Source organism: Paramormyrops kingsleyae, chromosome 6, assembly GCF_048594095.1.
Source record: "Paramormyrops kingsleyae isolate MSU_618 chromosome 6, PKINGS_0.4, whole genome shotgun sequence".
NCBI lineage: Eukaryota > Metazoa > Chordata > Actinopteri > Osteoglossiformes > Mormyridae > Paramormyrops > Paramormyrops kingsleyae.
The window spans coordinates 488340-507572 of record NC_132802.1 but is presented as its reverse complement, the minus strand read 5'-3'; the positions used below and the strand labels follow the sequence as shown (position 1 = coordinate 507572).

Genomic DNA, 19233 nt, shown 5'->3' with positions numbered 1-19233 from the left:
TGTCCATGGCTTTTTTTCGGCATCGGGGGTGTAGATCTGTTCCAGGGTGGGGAGAGGGCAGCCAATTGTTTTCTCTGCTGCCCTGATGACCCTATGGAGAGCCTTCATGTCTGAGGAAGTGCAGCTGACGTACCGCACGCAGAGTCCGTACCGCACGTACGCTCTCCATGGAACAGTGGTGAATGACAAGGAGCAGATTTTTGGGGAGACGGTTCATTCTGAGGATTCTCAGAAAATACAGTCTCTGCTTAGCCTTTTTCAGCAGCTCCTTGGTGTGAGCACTCCAGGTCAGGTCAACCTCCAATTCAATACCCAGGAACCTGAACACCGGGACCCTCTCCACATATGCTTCATCGATGGTGAGTGGCTGAATGTCAGTTTTATTGGTATTTCATGAAGGTGGCTAGCCTAGTTCATCTAGCTTTTAACAAACATATATACAGGGTTTGGATAATTAAACTAAAATGGCTAGTTGTAGACCACAGTAATTTATTAGTATGGTGTAGGGCCTTACTGTCTTGTACCGGTGGTCTCCGGGATAGGCTCTGGACCTCACCTGACCCTGCATAGGAGAAGCGGTTTCAGAAAATGGATGGTGTAGGGCCTTTTGCGGCCAATACACTATCAACTTGTCTTAGGAATGACAAGTACAAGTCCTGCACAGTGGCCAGAGTTTTGTTCAGATTCCTGTACAGAACAGTGGCCAGATCATTATGTGATGCTGGTGGAAGAAAACATTACTCCTCCAAAACACTCCAAAGTGGCTGAATAATATTCCAATCTGGTGACTGCAAGCCATGGGAGATGTTCAACTTCACTTTCATATTCATCAAACCATTCTGTCGCAAGTCTTGCTGTGTATATTGGTGCATTATCATCCTGATACATGGCACTACCTTCAGGGTATAATGTTTGAACCACTGGGTGAACGTGGTCCTCCAGAATGGTTTCGTAGTCCTTGGCAGTGATGCATTCTAGAACAAGTAGTAGGCCTAGAGAATTCCATGATATTGCAGCCCAAACCATCACTGATCTGCTGCACTCAGAGTACGTTTTTGTAACAGTTTAGGTGGTAAGCCTCTTTGGGGTTTCTCCTCTCTAACTCTCTTGGATGTGAGAAAGATAGTGAAGGTGGACTCATCAGAGAACAACACTCATTTCACATTGTCCACAGCCTAAGATTTGCACTGCTGGCACCATCAAAACCGACGTTTGGCATTCGCAGCCCGACCATGAATATTGATTCTTTGGAGCTCCCGAAGAAACAGTTTTGGTGGAAACCGGAGACTCAAGGTGCCCATTTAAACCTTTTGTGAGTTGGGCAGCTGTGGCTTTACGTTTTTTGGATACAATCTGGGTTAGTGTCTGGACATTCCTTTCAGACAACTTCCTGATGTGTCCACAGTTACTCCTGTTGGATGTGGTCCATCCTTCGTGGTGGTATGCCAACGTTGCCCTGGATACTGTGGTTCTCAATACACCACAAAGATTTGCTGTCCTGGTCACAGATGCGCCACCAAGATATGCACTAACAATTTGTCCTCTTTTGAACTTTGATATGTCTCCCAATATGTTATGTGGATTACAATATATTATGTACAGCTGTACTTTTGCTCTGCTAATTCACTTTTCACACTCTGCTCTTACTGATGGAATGTGCAATCAGTAAAATATATATAATAAGCTGACTACGGGACAGTATATATCTAATACCCTGCATTGCTCATGTTAGATTCTGATGTGCAGAAGGAAATGGATTCTCAGTTTCCAGTTACATATGTTTATCTGCAGAGCGTTATGTGAGTGACTTGAACTGGTGGTTGCTGCTTAAAACACTCTCTTGTTTTATGTTGGTAAACGCAGTTAGCTCTGTAGAAAACAAGCTCAGAAAGTTGCTATCGTGATGCTGTGTGGATGGTACAGGTTTCTGGGGATTTATGTATTTTATGTTAGTGAAAAAATAATAATTTGGGGGTTGGTGGTGGGATCGGCACTCCAGCCTCCGTAAAACAACTCACAACAGCTTGGAATAAACAGGCATGATACCCTTCTGCTCTCCACGGGAGTAGCTCTGCTGAAGAGCTCTGTAGGTGGGTATACCTACTTTTGGTCTGGTTGCTCTGATGGCTGCCACACTCAGGGAGTAGCTGTTGCTGAAGCAGATCGGCTCCTCCTGATGGTGTCTGTTGTCACTTCTTTCAACAAGCATATTATGAGACTCAGGCTAAGGCACTCCTTGGGTGTCTTGTCTGTTGTCTCAGTGTATGCTCCGACCGCGGTGAGTGATGTCTCATTGAGGGAGACATTTTACTCGCAACTTCGCTCAGTGGTTGATGGGTGCCCACAAGGTCACACTCCTCTGATTATGGGTGACTTCAATGTGACCACTGGCACTGAAAGGGCTGGCTATAAGGATTGTAACGGTCCCCAAGGATCTGGAGACCAGGGTGAGAGTGGCTCCATGTTCCTCGACTTTGCGAAAGGTCAGGGGCTGTGGGTTGCTGGATCCTGGTTCCAACGCCTTGAGCCACATCGTTAGACTTGGTACTCCAATACTGCTGGTGTGGCGAAGGGGATAGATCACAACCTCGTGGGCAGACGCTGGAGGCTCCTGCAGAACTGCAGGGTCTACAGAAGTGCCCAGTTTGTGAATTCTGACCACAGACTTGTTGTTGCTACTCTGAAGATTAAGCTTAGATCCAGCAATTTGCCACCTACTAGGAGAATGAGGCTGGACTTAGCCAGACTCAAAGATCAAGCTGTTTCTGATGAGTCTGCATGCAGTTTGTATGAGGAACTTGCAGACTTGGGTGCGACTGCCAACTCTAATGTGATGTGGGAGACCTTCCGTGATAAGACCCTGAAGGTTGCCGTGCGTTGTGTTGGTGTTGCCAGTGTTCCCAGAAGGAGGTGTTTCATCTTGCAGTGCACCCTAGACATTATCAAGAGGAGTCGCAGCGCAAGACTTGGTGGCAACTCCAGTCTGTACTGGGAACAGAGGACGGCTGTTAGGACTCTGAGTGTAGATAATGAGGCATTTGTTATACGGATCTGTGAGCAGGTGACACACCATCTGTGGTTTAGTGACCCACGTCCTGCTTACAGAGGAATAAAAGCATTACACACATCTGAATCTGTTCCTGAGAGACTTGCAGTCAGGGTGGGTGATGGAATGGTCCTTATGGATGACACTGCAGTTGTGACCCGCTGGAGGAGCGGACACAGTACTTTTAGCAGTTGCTTAAAGCAGACCCACCAGCTAAGGTGTTGGACATCCCCGGATTCATGGTTCTCGAAGCTGATCCTCCACTAATCTGTGAACCACCCAATCTCACTGAGATTGCCTGGGTGGTGAATCAGCTGGGGGTTGGGAATTTCACAGAGATCTGTGGTATCCGGGGTGAACTTCTCCAGGCTGGTGGTAAGGCTGTCCTCCTGGCATTGCAGGCAATCTTTGCTTCCGTTTGGAAGTCGGGTGTCATCCCAACTCACTGGAAAACTGAACTTGTAGTCCCTATCTGGAAAGTGAAGGGTGATTGCCTGGATTGCAGCAGCTACAGGGGGATAACACTGCCTTCACTGTCAGGTTATGTCCTTGCTAGGGTCATCCTTAACAGGATCCATGATCATTTGCTCGCCTGTCAGCGACCGGAGCAGTCTGGTTTTACGCCTAAGAAGTCCACCATTGACCATGTCCTGGCACTGAGGGTTCTCATCGAGTGCAAGCGTGAATATCAGCAGAGGTTCTTTGCAGCCTTTGTTGATTTTCATAAAGTCAGTTGACCAAGTTGCCCTGTGGGACATCCTGAGACTTCACGGGATCCCCCTGAAGTTGCTGGATGTCAGAGCCGGCCTGTACACTGGTTATGTGAGTGCAGAGTGGAGGGAGAACCTCCATGTTATTCCCAGTTGATTCTGGGCTTCGCCAGGGGTGTGTTCTTGCTCCTACTCTCTTCAGTGCTTGTACGGACTGGGTATTGGGCAGGGTCGTGGGGTCCAGCAACTGTGGAGCATCTGTTGATGAAGAAAGATTTACTGATCTTGACTTTGCTGACGATGCTGTGATCTTAGCAGAGTCAATGGAGGCTCTGATTGGGGCTCTCGAGATACTAAGTGAGGGGTTTGAGTGTCTGGGATTGTGGGTATCCTGCATACAGAACAAGATCCAGGCCTTTAATGACTTCTTAGACACAGCCATCAGTATTGTGACTGACTGCGGGGAGAATGTCGACCTTGTGAAGAGGTTTACTTACCTCAGCAGTGACATTCATGTCTCTGGTGACTGTTCCTGTGAATTCAGCAGTTAGATAGGGAGAGCATGGGGGGGGTCATGAGGTCGTTGGAAAGGGGTGTGTGACGCTCCCGGTATCTTTGTAAGTGGTTGAAAGTCCAAGTCTTTAGATTCCTGGTGCTCTCTGTCTTGCTGTATGGCTGTGAGACTTGGATACTATCCAGTGAGCTGAGACGAAAATTGGAGTCCTTCGGTACTGTATCTCTTCGGAGAATCCTTGGGAACTGCTGGTGTGACTTTGTGTCAAACGAGCAGTTGCTCAGGGAGTCACGAATGAGGCACATTACCTGCATTGTGAGGGAGTGTCAGTTACGGCACTACGGCCACGTGGTGCATTTCCCTGAGGGTGATCCGGCTCGCAGGATCCTCATTGCTAAGGACCTGAGCAGCTGGACCAGGCTGAGGGGACGCCCATGTAACACCTGGCTGTGGCAGATGGATGGCCATTTCTGGAGGGTGGGACTAGGTTGTGTGTCGGCCTGCAGGGCTGCCAGCTGGGATCTCGAGGAGTTTTGCCCTGTGGTGGGTGCGTCAACGTGTTGCATCAGCGCAGGCCCTCCGACCTGACCTGATCTAACCTGATATTTTTCTGTGCATGATTTATCAAGTACCACATGTATATGAAAATCATGTATATATGGGGTCCGCGGATGGTTTGCTGTTGTCAGCAGTGTCTGCTATCCTTGGTAGATCGTGTAATGTACCACTTGTAGATATGTAGGGTTGCTGTAGTAACAAGTTATTGGTTGATTCTGCTTATACACTGATACAAAGTTTCCACAAAAAAATCAGGTTTCAACTCAAAAGGAGCAGGTAAACATACACTGTCATCCTCTACACCTCGCACCAAACACCCAAATACTGTGTTTCTGTAACATCACTTAGGAGTGCAATTCAAACATGATCACGTGGTTCAAAACACAATTCATTTTATTTTGGTGCATCTTGCTACATTTGCATTACATTTACTTATTTAGCAGGTACCTTTTGTTCAAAGCGATGTACAAGTGAGGCAAATAGCATATTATAAGCATACTACTGTCAAGAGTTAAACAAGGCATAAGTTTAGCTAATAAGATGCCACAAACCACTATTTATGTTTTCACATTCAAATGGATAGAACAGCTCTCCTAGAGAAGTCCAGTACAAGACCATAATACCTCCCATTAGTCATGACCCTAGGTAATGACCCTCTTCTGGACTCTGTCCATCGCTTGCATTGAGATAAGGAGCAGCACCATCAGAGCAGGGCTTCTGCTGCTGTTCTGGGAGGGAAGCCTCCTGCTTGTGGCTCTTCTGCTCCTCCCTCTTCCAGCTCAGGGTTTTTCTGAAAAGCAACAGGGACACTTTTAGGGCCTGCTCTCTCAGCCTTCCCAAAGCACAGTGCAGCCACCTGAAAGAATATGGGTGCAACCCTATAAAAGATGACAAGATAAGATACGATAAGATAAGATGAGATAATGTTTGGATCCTTCTAAAGAAGCCTCAGTAAAGACCATACAAGTTAAAGGAAAATTAAGGAGGAAAAAAGATATATAGCATTAAATAAGTAACATATAGCGATAACAGTACACAGTATTAAAGTATTGGAGGAATATTGCACATTAATTACTGCATGTAAGATAAATATATTGCACTGAGAAATATATCACTTCGGAAAACCTCAGCTGAGAGTGCAGGAAATGGTCAAGAACAGTGATATTGCACAGTATAAAGGATTACATGGTATACAGTTGAAGTATAGAAAAAAGTGAGATAGTCACGTTGTCTGAAAGTAAACATGGGTGGAACCCAAAACAGTTAAGGTGCATGTTTCTGCATGTGTAGTGTGTGATATGTGTGGTGTGGATAAGTCACAGTACAGTTCAGTCTGGTGCTGCGGTGAGTGGGAGGAAGGTCCCAGTGTGTTTAGCAGTGTGACAGCTTGGGGGGTAAAAACTGTTCTGCAGTCTTGCAGAGTGAGTGGGAGGAAGCTCCCAGTGTGTTTAGCAGCGTGACAGCTTGGGGGTAGAAGCTGTTATGCAGTCTTGAAGAGTGAGTGGGAGGAAGGTCCCAGTGTGTTTAGCAGTGTGACAGCTTGGGGGGTATAAGCTGTTCTGCAGTCTTGCAGAGTGAGTGGGAGGAAGGTCCCAGTGTGTTTAGCAGTGTGACAGCTTGGGGGGTAGAAGCTCTTCTGCAGTCTTGCAGAGTGAGTGGGAGGAAGGTCCCAGTGTGTTTAGCAGTGTGACAGCTTGGGGGTAGAAGCTGTTCTGCAGTCTTGCAGAGTGAGTGGGAGGAAGGTCCCAGTGTGTTTAGCAGTGTGACAGCTTGGGGGTAGAAGCTGTTCTGCAGTCTTGCAGAGTGAGTGGGAGGAAGGTCCCAGTGTGTTTAGCAGTGTGACAGCTTGGGGGTAGAAGCTGTTCTGCAGTCTTGCAGAGTGAGTGGGAGGAAAGTCCCAGTGTGTTTAGCAGTTTGACAGCTTGGGGGGGTAGAAACTGTTCTGCAGTCTTGCAGAGTGAGTGGGAGGAAGGTCCCAGTGTGTTTAGCAGTGTGACAGCTTGGGGGTAGAAGCTGTTCTGCAGTCTTGCAGAGTGAGTGGGAGGAAGGTCCCAGTGTGTTTAGCAGTGTGAGAGCTTGGGGTAGAAGCTGTTCTGCAGTCTTGCAGAGTGAGTGGGAGGAAGGTCCCAGTGTGTTTAGCAGTTTGACAGCTTGGGGGGGTAGAAGCTGTTCTGCATTCTTGCAGAGTGAGTGGGAGGAAGGTCCCAGTGTGTTTAGCAGTGTGACAGCTTGGGGGTAGAAGCTGTTCTGCAGTCTTGCAGAGTGAGTGGGAGGAAGGTCCCAGTGTGTTTAGCAGTGTGACAGCTTGGGGGTAGAAGCTGTTCTGCAGTCTTGCAGAGTGAGTGGGAGGAAGGTCCCAGTGTGTTTAGCAGTGTGACAGCTTGGGGGTAGAAGCTGTTCTGCAGTCTTGCAGAGTGAGTGGGAGGAAGGTCCCAGTGTGTTTAGCAGTGTGACAGCTTGGGGGTAGAAGCTGTTCTGCAGTCTTGCAGAGTGAGTGGGAGGAAGATCGCAGTGTGTTTAGCAGTGTGACAGCTTGGGGGTAGAAGCTGTTCTGCGGTCTTGCAGAGTGAGTGGGAGAAAGGTCCCAGTGTGTTTAGCAGTTTGACAGCTTGGGGGGTAGAAGCTGTTCTGCAGTCTTGCAGAGTGAGTGGGAGGAAGGTCCCAGTGTGTTTAGCAGTGTGACAGCTTGGGGGTAGAAGCTGTTCTGCAGTCTTGCAGAGTGAGTGGGAGGAAGGTTCCAGTGTGTTTAGCAGTGTGACAGCTTGGGGGTAGAAGCTGTTCTGCAGTCTTGCAGAGTGAGTGGGAGGAAGGTCCCAGTGTGTTTAGCAGTGTGACAGCTTGGGGGGTAGAAGCTGTTCTGCAGTCTTGCAGAGTGAGTGGGAGGAAGGTCCCAGTGTGTTTAGCAGTGTGACAGCTTGGGGGTAGAAGCTGTTCTGCAGTCTTGCAGAGTGAATGGGAGGAAGGCCCCAGTGTGTTTAGCAGTGTGACAGCTTGGGGGTAGAAGCTGTTCTGCAGTCTTGCAGAGTGAATGGGAGGAAGGCCCCAGTGTGTTTAGCAGTGTGACAGCTTGGGGGTAGAAGCTGTTCTGCAGTCTTGCAGAGTGAATGGGAGGAAGGCCCCAGTGTGTTTAGCAGTGTGACAGCTTGGGGGTAGAAGCTGTTCTGCAGTCTTGCAGAGTGAATGGGAGGAAGGCCCCAGTGTGTTTAGCAGTGTGACAGCTTGGGGGTAGAAGCTGTTCTGCAGTCTTGCAGAGTGAGTGGGAGGAAGGTCCCAGTGTGTTTAGCAGTGTGACAGCTTGGGGGTAGAAGCTGTTCTGCAGTCTTGCAGTGTGAGCGTACAAGGCTCTGTATGGCTTGTTGAATGGCAGAAGTGTGAAGAAGTTGTGTCCTGGGTGGACTGGATTACTGCAGATGTTCCTGGCTTTGCAGCTACAGGCAGTTCTGAAGAGTTAGGAAGGGTAGGAAGCTGTGAGCCTGTGATCCTCTGGGTTGTTTTGATAAGGTGCTGGAGGGCTTTCCTGTTCTCAGAGATGCTCCCTGGGTACCATGCTGTGATGCAGTATGTGATGATGCACCAGAGGGCCTTCCTGTTCTCAGAAGTGCTTCCTGAGTACCATGCTGTGATGCAGTATGTGATGATGCACCAGAGGGCCTTCCTGTTCTCAGAGGTGCTCCCTGGGTACCATGCTGTGATACAGTATGTGATGATGCACCAGAGGGCTTTCCTGTTCTCAGAGGTGCTCCCTGGGTACCATGCTGTGATGCAGTATGTGATGATGCACCAGAGGGCCTTCCTGTTCTCAGAGGTGCTCCCTGGGTACCATGCTGTGATGCAGTATGTGATGATGCACCAGAGGGCCTTCCTGTTCTCAGAGATGCTCCCTGGGTACCATGCTGTGATGCAGTATGTGATGATGCACCAGAGGGCCTTCCTGTTCTCAGAGGTGCTCCCTGGGTACCATGCTGTGATGCAGTATGTGATGATGCACCAGAGGGCCTTCCTGTTCTCAGAGGTGCTCCCTGGGTACCATGCTGTGATGCAGTATGTGATGATGCACCAGAGGTCCTCCCTGTTCTCAGAGGTGCTGCCTGAGTGTTGAGGCCCAGGTCAATCAGTTTGTTAGCCATCTTTTTTGGGGTGATGGTATTGAAGGCGGATCTGTAGTCAATGAACAACATCCGTACATAGCCGTCTCTCTGTTCCAGATGCGACAGGGCAGTGTGAAGGGCCAGCGAGACAGCACCCCCAGCAGACCTGTTTGCCCTGTAGACAAACTGGTGTTGGTCCAGAGAAGGTGGGATGTTTTTCCTCATGTGGGTTAAGACCAGTATTTCAAAGCATTTCATTATTATGGGGTTCAGTGCTACTGCATGATAGACGCTCAGGGACCTGGCTGCTGCCTGTTTTAGAACTGGGATGAGGTTAGTGGTCTTGAGACAGGTTGAACAGGCTGGTGAACACTGCTTCCAGTGCTTCAGGACCCGCCCAGAAACACTATACAGGCCAGCGACTTTGTTGGGGTTGATGTGGCTTAGGGTCCTTCTCACCTCGTGTGGTTGCAGCATTAGAGCAGTTGATGGTGCTTCATCCAGTGGTAGCTGGTTGTTGGCTCTGTCAAACTGTGCAGAAAATTGGTTCAGTCTGTCAGGGAGAGCTGGGTTAACTGTGTTTGATATGCTGCTGCTGTTGCCTTTGTAGTGTGTGATGGACTTTATGCCTTCCCGTATGCGGTGGGAGTCTGAGCTGTTGAAGTGCTCCTCTTTTCGTAATTTGTAGCTTCGCTTTGCTCCTCTGACACCTTTGTAGTCTAGTAGTTCAGTTTGGTGAAACTGTCTCTTCTGCAGTCAGTCACCTTGCCAGAGTAATAATAGACCCATTAACAGACCATTTGGCCTGCCCTTCTCTTTTGGAGGATCTTATAGCGCTTTTCAAGGTGGCTTCCCTTCACGTGTTTGTTACTCAACTTCTTTGGACATAAATGCAGGGATGGGTGTTGGTAGCAGGTAGAATAATGGCCTATTTCTAACGTGCATTGTCCTTCCATTCTTTACACCATGTAATTTATGCTTGTAGAAGTTTCGTTACACAAAAATGTCCTGAGAGCAGAATGAAAAATGATTGTAGAGGAGGAGGGTCCAAACAACTAGAGGCGGCAGGACCAAGACATCAGATTGGACCCTCCACCTCTAGTTGCTTGGATCCTCCTCCTCTATAATCTGATTGGTTATCTCTCTGAACCAATCATTTTTTTGTCTGCCTTCAGAAGATTTTTTTCTAAGTGAAACTCCCTTGAGTGTACACAGCTATTAGGTGCCGTTACAGATGCCTTCTTGGGGGCGCTATCATTAACCAGCTCTACTCTTACCTGCGCCACCCGCCTGGAAGTCCTCTGGCAGCAGGTTGTCTTGGCGATTTCCCAGCACAAAGGCAAGGAAGGAGAGGATGAGAGCGTCCAGAATGCTGATGATGGCCAGGATGTATGCCCAGCGCACAGTGCAGTTGCCCAGCGTGTACTTGCCCGTCCGCTGGCCGCACATGCGCTTCACTTCGTCTGAATCCCAGCCGTCGGGGTAGATCATGCAGCCAATCACCATGCAGACAGCTGTAGGAGGGAGTGCATGGGAGGGAGGGGGAGTAAAATCCCATTTGCTAATTGAAGGTTCTGAGGTGGGTGCCAAACAAAGGCTGGTCAGAACGTTTAGGCCCAACCACACTAATTAACTAAATCTTTCTAATTTCATTATTTTCACAAGAGAAAAACATGAAAATAGTAAAACAGCTTGTCGCTGGCTTTTCAAATGTAATGAGTACCTTTGCCATTATGTCAGTTTTCCCCTGATGTCTCGTGCAAATCAGCCCCCTCCCCTACCCCAGATTCACGTATTACCTGGTCATTATTACGCAGCCTTACAGCCTCTTTACATAATGACTCTGAAAGGTGTCTGATCAGTGGCAGATACATGATCTCCACGTCTCTAAGGTGTGAGCGTAACAGAGCTTTGCCAGCGAGAATAGCCTCATTATCCTGGAGTATCAGACTCACGAGATACAGACACTCTAACAAATCCACACCCAGGCCTGAAATGTGGCTGCGTCAGTCAGGCACAATCGTCAATGATGTAATTCCAAAGGCACTTGTACAATAAAGTTGTAGATTCAAGTTAAAAAAAATCACTTCAGTAATGACTCCACTGCATAAACAGAGAAAGGCTATGGAAAATCCTTAAGATTTAAAACAACTGTTCGTGAACTACAGCTGTCTGCTAATAAAATGCTTATTTTTACAAATGATGCTTTTAGAATGAACCCTTGACAGAAATCTTCCACCCATTGTAGTGGCCGAACAGCATAATGCATTTTAAATAAGTCCAAAATTCACAAGGTTTCAGTAAAATATTGATGAAATGTAACACTATGAAATATATTTGTATTTGTTGATGGCCAACACCTTTTTTAGTCATTTCCCCCGTAAGTTTGGCTGCAGTGTAAGGAGAGGTTACGCATTTCAGGGCAACGGCCTCCCGGTAACAGAAGAAGGTCCACAATGCACTTCCTGAGGATAGCAGGTGATCATTCAACACCTGGAGTGGGAACTGAGGTGGATCAATTTTGAAAAATCAGTTTCATTAATCCCAGAAGTAAACTACATTACTATGCCTATTTGCATGTCCTTTTATCATACATGCAAAATTAAGAGCTCAATTCCAAGTATTTTTAATGTATTTTATTTAAAGCACAAAATCTTGGTCACTGGTGTCATCACATCAAGATGCCTTAATTTTGTCATGAATTTGTTTATTTTCAGTTTATATTTCAATGTGTCTATTTAATTACATGTAGTTAAATAGTAAGTAAGATACTATCAGTCAGACAATATTTAATCAACAAGCACCTTGACATAACTCAACTACAAGACCAATGGCAGAATGTCATTTTATTTTATTTCACAAAACAGCAGAATTAACAGATGAAAGATCTTATTTCCATGTTAATTAGCCTTTTAATTATTCTGATAATTCATGACATTAACATCAGTCACAGAAGTTTTGTAGCACTGGTGTCATCCTGATGGTAGATTTTTTCTGCCCCTTTGGGGATAAGGTGACTTTCCACAGCTATTTAAAATCAATTATATAAAAGATTTGGATGATTGGATAATTTTGACAAAAACTCAATTACCCAGCCCTTACAATGCATAACACCAGTGACAAGTAAAACGTGAAAAACAAAATTCTCAATAAATTCATTAAATAAAATGAGTGAGTATGAACTCTCCTTCTCATTCTTGAGATGCTTCCTCTAACCCATGACCCAAGGAAGCAGTTCAATAAAGCGGGAAGTACTATGAGTCGCAATAACAGCAGTAAGCAAAATCTGTCATAAATGCAGTGCATTGTTAATGATGAATATAGTAAAAACTGAACTGTTCTATGCAATTTCATGTTATGCCTTTTTATGATCTCAAATGTTGAAATTTGGTTGTTCAACAAGCTGTTTTATAGGTGCAGAAGAAAATAGAAAGATCAAGCAAATCATGAGGGAAATGTTTATATGACCAATCGTACATTAACCGTGTGAATGTGCATGCTGTGCCGCCTGAGACACCGGTAAGCAGCCACGTCTTGTGAGAAATGGCCCATCTGTGTGTTGAACCCCCACTACACATATATACCAAACGTAGGCCACAAGCCAAAAACTCTACACACAAGGCACAGGTGCACTGCCTCCCAGCCAGGATGTGAGATTCATGCAGCTGTACTGATGTGGGGATGTCCAAGAATCTTATCGGAAAATCGCTGTTTTCAACATGGAACATGTTAGTGCACCTGCTGTCTTTTGGGTAAAAGACCAAATCCCCAAGTATTAATAAATAGTCAGCAATGAATATACACAATTATAAACCATAAGCTGTGTTTACACTAAAAATGACTTCTTTCTGGAACATATGGCAAATATACCGAACCACAGAAACTCAGTTAATCTAAAATATATTGTATTTTATTTATATATTTGTAAGGTAACATCTCTTTTTTTACAAGTGCCCAGAAAATAATGCATTTCATAAGCTAACTGGTGCAGAACACCAGGACGTCGTCACTCTGAGTGTAAGTTATATACAGGTGATCGTACAGTTTCATTTAATGAGGCTCCTAATTGAAGAACAAATTTCCGACATTCTGTCCTTTTTTGTTGTTTGTGATATGAGACTGCCAATGTTCTAACGTCATCATATGTTACAATATATGTTACTCACTCCTAATGTAATCCAACGAAGAATTTAAATTTCCGAAACTTACGAAGGGGATTGAGTGAATTTTGGCAATTCGTTCTTCAATTAGCCTACATGCAGAGCGAATCGCTAAAACGTTTCCTAACTCCTAACGTGTGACTATTTTAAATAACAACGAGTGAATATTTCATAGCTCAGTATCATCTTCAGAACTAGGAATTTACGCAGGCTACCTGTGCTGTGACATATTACACATCTGCTGTGTAGGAAAGGATGGTTAATATCACTTTCTGTGATAACTTGGATCCATTAAGTATTTATCTGTGAGACAACATACAGTAGATAGTGTGTGAGTGAATGGTGTGTGAGTATACACCCCCCTCCCCGACCCTGAATAGGACAAGCGTTTTCAGAAAATGGATGGATGGACTAAATGCAGTAACTTTACGTTCACGTCTATCAACATGCGTACATTTAACCCGATAAAATGGCGCGCATAAAATCTACCTCCATGCTATCAAGCACAATCTGATTACTCACTTGAGTGGAGTTTTATCAAAGTGAACCGGTACCTGACGCCAGCTGCATCCACGCACAGATCTTGTACACGCTTCCGCTGTTGCAGAAGAAGAAGAGTCCGAAGCAGACCATGGAGCCGACCACCAGCAGCGTGGAGACACCCACGAAAAACATCGATGTCCTAAATGCTGGAGAAGGTATGGAGTTGAAGTCCAGGGCGCTTCCTTTGCAGGTCAGCTCGGAGGTCAGGGCATTGCCGATACAGTAGTGGAAAAGGCCGAAATAGCCCGCTTGAGGCGTGTTCACGCTGTCCCCGATCCAGTAAGGCTGGATGAACACCACCACCGTGATGATGGAAAAGCAGATGGTGAACACCGCCCACATCACGCCGATTGCCCTTGCATTCCTCACATAGTTTGTGTGGTAGATTTTGGCAGCTTCCTGCGCCGGTAACATTTTCTCCATGTTAGCAGGTTATTAATGTGGATACTAAGAGATCACTGACGCAAGGAGAGGAATCAGAGCATAGGACAAGTGCGCTGGGAGGTTAGTGGGTTGCGATATATTTACCGCCTCGAGTCTTCTGCTTTCCTAAACTGTCCCGTGAAAATGATTAAACTGAATCGTTATCGCTAAATTGTCTTCACCCTAATCAGTAAAGCCAGGTGCCACTTTTTGCCGCTGTTTTGAATTATCATTTGCAGTGTTCTTCCTTAATGCTACTTTATATGTTCTAAAACGCTGGCAACACCTTGTCTAATAAGTTTGGCATTGCGTGCGTAGTTCAGTGTCAAGGCCTCCTTGGCTTCTGTCTGACTGGCGGGCTGCGCCGATGGCCGGAATGCGTTCAGGACCCCGGTCAGCTCCGTTACAGGGCTCTGACGTTCGCATCGACGCGGCTTTCCTGGGTGGTGCCTGGGGAAGTTCGTGGGCTCCACGTGTTGCTGCTGGGCTGTCAGACCAAGAGGTTCAATGTGGGCTACAAAATCCGAGAGAAGCGTTTATTTATGTATATTTACTACAGTTTTGCCCCGGGGAATTTGAAAGCTGACGTTTCTATAAATACCAAAATTCTCTTTCGCATGAGGAAAAAGTTAATTGTCTAATTGATATTACTAAATGATCCATATACACTGCTCTAAGGATGTTAATCTGAGGTTATGATTTACTTTTGCCCATAGTTATTATTAATAAAGCGGATTATCGTCACTGGTATCTTAGTGTATTTTACACAGACGAAAACAATATACGTAATTTTTACATTCCTTTATGGGCAGTAAACACTAAAACTGAAAAGGTAATATCAGCAATGAAGTAATGAGAAAGCTGTCAGTATCATATGAAATAATTAATGAGGAAATATCTCAATTTTAATTATTTCCATCATTATTGCGAAGAGATAAAACAAGTTCATTAATTCCTGTTGGAAGTTTTTTTGTCCAATTGTACAAAAACAGAATAATTACAACAAAGGAAAATGTAAACAAAAATGACATAAATATGTAAAAGAAATCAGTAATAAAATAGACCTAAACATAACCAATTTAAAGAATCAGAACTATGCAAAAGAAAACTGCCCTACAAAGGCAAAATGAGCAACTACGCTGACAGTAACTACACTGACACGGAGACTCGGAAAAGGGTGCTGTGTCTTGGTTTTAGTCTGGATGTGTGGTTACTAATTTTCAGACTTTGTTTTTTCAAAACCAAGCACAGTTCAACTAAGATGATTTGTCACGAGATAAAACAGAACCCAAGAACCCTGATTTTGGCTATAACTCAAATTTGATAAAATACGCAATATTTTCTTTTGCCTTTGTATGGCAGAATGTACTGCTATGATAAACGCAGTTTAAAATAGCTGTCGGGAAAAGGGCATACGTACATTCAGTGTCCATTCGAAAAACTAGTGCTGTTAGAGGAGGTTACATTATACAGTTGTATGGCAGTGGGTAAAAAAGACCGACTGTAGCACTCAGTTTTGCAATTGGGGATAGTTAAAAATAAACTATTTGAACAACACAGCTCCCCTAAAGGAAGTGCCTTCAGGCATTTAATGTACTTTGGCTGACTCTTTTGCCAGCAGGAGGTGTTGAGGAGTAAATGATTAATGGTAAGTCTACCTTGGATATAGAATGATGACCAAAACCTTGATCCCCAAGGCTGTTATTCTAACTAATCAGAAGGATCGTGTTCAGACACCCAAGGAAACGCTGAGCAACTGTTGCCCTGAAATGACTGTTATTGAAACAACTTCAAGCAACTTTTTAAACGTTATTTCTCACTCCTCCATAGTATAAATGAAAACAAGCCATTGCTGCCTTTGGCTGTGTGAATGATTTTCAGTTTCAGAGAAGAATGATCTTGTTCATATTTTCATGGGGTCTGTAACTAAGTGGTTAGATGATGGATGAGTGTAACTGTTTCCTTAAAGAACTTTAGCATATACTCAAATTAAATAGGTTTTAAAGGTTATCTGGTGGTTCTTATCCATGACTTATGAAATCCATTTATCTATAACAAATTATTCGGTGCATGGTGATAATGATAACTGTCCCCCACATTCACCATAGCACAATAGGCAGTTTAGAGAGAACAGCTTACACAGGAAACCCCAGCTTACAAATGCAAACTCCACGCAAACAGACCTGAGTGTAGAAATCAATCTACTAATCCTGGAGGTGCAACACCACAGCGGTATACAGCGAGCCATCGCTCCAGATCTCATGAAGTCAAATATCTAAATGCTTTTAATTTTTCATGCCTGAATTTCCAAAGGAGATCATCACCTTTATTGATTAGAACTAGAAACATTTTGATCTTAAACAGAGGTTGTGAATTGATTTTTAGTGTGTTAGCAGTTAATTGGTCGATATAAAATATAAAACAATGTAAAAGAAGTTCATTATTTTTCCTGAGTTTGAAGAGGAGGACATCCACAGTCAAAAGAGAAGCCTCATGTCTTCCTGAAAATGTGTTAACTTTGATTCGGCTGTGAACCAGCCAGGTGTAGCCGATGAGAGAATCAGGGCGATAGGGCAGTTTTCCAACAGAGTGCAACTTCCGGGGGTGTGGTATGTGTATATATACACACGTCTGTCCTGTGGCTGCATAGCCTGGACAGAAGGCACCATGAAGGCCGTGGCTCTACTGGTGGTGTGCATGCTGGCTGTGGCTCTGGCAGCCCCAGCACAGGAGAAGGGCCTGATCATTAATCTGGTGGGTGTTCCAACTGCTCTCTTGGATTTCCTGGTCCTGATTCTCCTTAGCTGTAGCTCACAGAGCTCAAGCAGAAGTGGAACCCTACTGTATAGGCTGCCTTTTAGGCATAACATTGGAAGCGGCATTCAAGCACCGTAAACGAAGCTGGACGTTTATTTGCTTTGTCTTTAACGAGTTTGGGAACAATATTCATGGAACTCATCACATTTCTGGCTTTACTAATTTACTGTTGCATTCTGATAGTAGTGATAGAAAAGGCAGATTTTCCTTCTACAGAGACTAATTTAAGCATTTCTCTCATTGTTTGTCTTTATATTTATCCTTGCGTATGTGATGTTTGTGCATGTGTAGGTGTCCGTGCAATTTCTGCGTGGTCCGTGCCCTTATGTGATGTATGCGCATGTGCGGCCATCCGTGCGATTTCTGTGTGGTCTGTGCTCTTATTTGATGCATGCACATATGTGGGTTTCCATGTGATTTCTGCGTGGTCTGTGCCTTTACAGTATGTGATATTTGCACATGTGCAGGTGTCTGTGCGATTTCTGCAAGGTCTTTGCCCTTATTTGATGCATGCACATTTCTGCATCGGTCATGCCATTATGTGATGTATGCGCATGTGGGTAGGATTTTTCGTGTGATTTCTGCATGGTCCGTGCCCTAATGTGATATTTGCGCATGTGTGGGCGTCCGTGTGATTTTTGCACGGTTCGTGCCCTTATGTGATGTATGCACATGTGTGAGCGTCCATGTGATTTCTGCGTGGTCCATGCCCTTATGTGATGCATGCACATATGTGGGGTTCCGTGTGATTTCTGCGTGGTCTGTGCCTTTACAGTATGTGATATTTGCGAATGTGCAGCTGACCATGGGATTTCTGCATGGTTCATGCCCTTATGTGAGGCATGTGCATGTATGAGTGGTCATGGGATTTCTGTGCGGGTTGTGCAATTATGTGATGTATGCGCATGTGGAGGTTTTCGTGTGATTTCTGTGCGGTTTGTGCCCTTCTCAGGACATCGGTGAGCTCTGTCTAAACAGCCTTCAGTGCAAGAGCTCCTGCTGCCACCGAAAGAATGGACTAAGTCTGGCTCGATGTGCTCCACAGGCTAAAGAGAATCAAGAATGCTCCCCAAAGGTACGACAAGGTGCCTGGCGCCCCCAGTCTGCAGGGCATTTATATTAGATAACAGATGACTGTACTCTGCATGCCCATATGTTTAAGAGTTTTCTCTTTTGATTTTTTCTTTACTTTGTGTTAATTCCCACAAAATGCATCCTTCCTGTTTTAGTTAAGACTGTGGTAGCACACAGTATCATTAATAGTAGTGGTAGGCGTGGACGCAGTAATGGAAACATGTACATATAGGATAATGTGTGTGATGAATGCTGCTGCTGTATTGCTCATAAAACAGGGAAAGATTAAGTTAGCGCCCCCTTGTGGACAAATTGCAATCTGATATGCTAGTTTATACCAACCCGGTGGTGGTGGCAGCTTGTATGTCAGTAACTTATGATACAGATGGAGACAGACATGACTGCCGCCCCTCCCTCCACAGACTCTTTATGGCACCTACTACCACTGCACCTGTGAGAGTGGCCTCAAATGTGACAGTGACATCACCATTGGAGGCTCCATCACCAACACCAACTTTGGAATCTGTGTTGACCCCAATGGCAAGCAGGCTGGTGACTAAGGAAGGATGATCATGCATACAGGCTGCTCTTTTGGATGACAATAAAGTCACACTGCCCTGTGAATTGCATTCCTTAGTGAGAATATTTTTGATGCCATTAATATGGAGCTCCAAATACACTAAGAAAATATAATCTATACAATTCAGTTTTTTTGTTGTTGTTTCAAATGCCCTGTAAAGTCTGTCCATACTAGGTAATAAGGTATGTAGCAGCAAATTAAGCGCTCACAGGGATTTTTCTCTGTTTTTCTTTAAGTTATAAGTTAAGTTGAAATACAGTGGTACCTCGGTACTCAAACTCATTAAAACTCGAATTTCTTAAAATTCGAACCAACCAGTTCGGAAAAAAAAGACCCAGAACTCGATCTGAATCTCAGAAGTCGAACCGTGAACGCCGACCTAAGATAACTTGTATGCGCAGGAAAATGAGTCACGCAGCACGTCTCTCAGCGGAAACAAAGGGTAACGCTTCACTCTCAGCCTCGCATTCGCTGTGATAGCATCGTGCATCGTCGTACAGAGCAGGGACAGAACGGAGACAAAGACGCAGATGTCAGAGTATTGGGGAATACAGGGTTTAATTACAGGTAAGGCAGCCAAAACGCAGAGGGACAATACAATGACCAGACTGGGGAAACAAACTGAAATGCAGACTTAATACAGAGGACTAATGACAACAACCAGAAACAGCTGATCACACGGGGATTCTACACAGGGTTAACGAGGGGGCGTGGCACACG

General features: G+C 45.1%; 2 protein-coding genes across 3 annotated transcripts; one reads left to right on the top strand and one right to left on the bottom strand.

Annotated features, from left to right (window-relative positions):
• Nucleotides 1-5203: 5203 nt before the first annotated feature.
• Nucleotides 5204-14400, bottom strand: lhfpl5b (LHFPL tetraspan subfamily member 5b). Of its 2 annotated transcripts, XM_023796865.1 has the most exons (3): nt 13631-14400; nt 10194-10430; nt 5204-5618 (listed from the first exon to the last, which is right to left on the bottom strand). In XM_023796865.1, the coding sequence occupies exons 1-3, from the start codon at nt 14040-14042 to the stop codon at nt 5608-5610; spliced, it is 660 nt and encodes a 219-aa protein (XP_023652633.1). In that variant the 5' UTR covers nt 14043-14400; the 3' UTR covers nt 5204-5607. The 2 variants fall into 2 exon arrangements, with proteins under 2 accessions (XP_023652633.1, XP_023652632.1); XM_023796864.2 differs by lacking the exon at nt 5204-5618 and having other exon boundaries at nt 10018-10430.
• Nucleotides 14401-16694: 2294 nt separating this feature from the next.
• On the top strand, nt 16695-18562 carry LOC111835997 (colipase). Its single transcript, XM_023796866.1, has 3 exons — nt 16695-16796; nt 17812-17934; nt 18356-18562. The coding sequence occupies exons 1-3, from the start codon at nt 16710-16712 to the stop codon at nt 18491-18493; spliced, it is 348 nt and encodes a 115-aa protein (XP_023652634.1). The 5' UTR covers nt 16695-16709; the 3' UTR covers nt 18494-18562.
• The last annotated feature ends 671 nt before the right edge of the window (nt 18563-19233 follow it).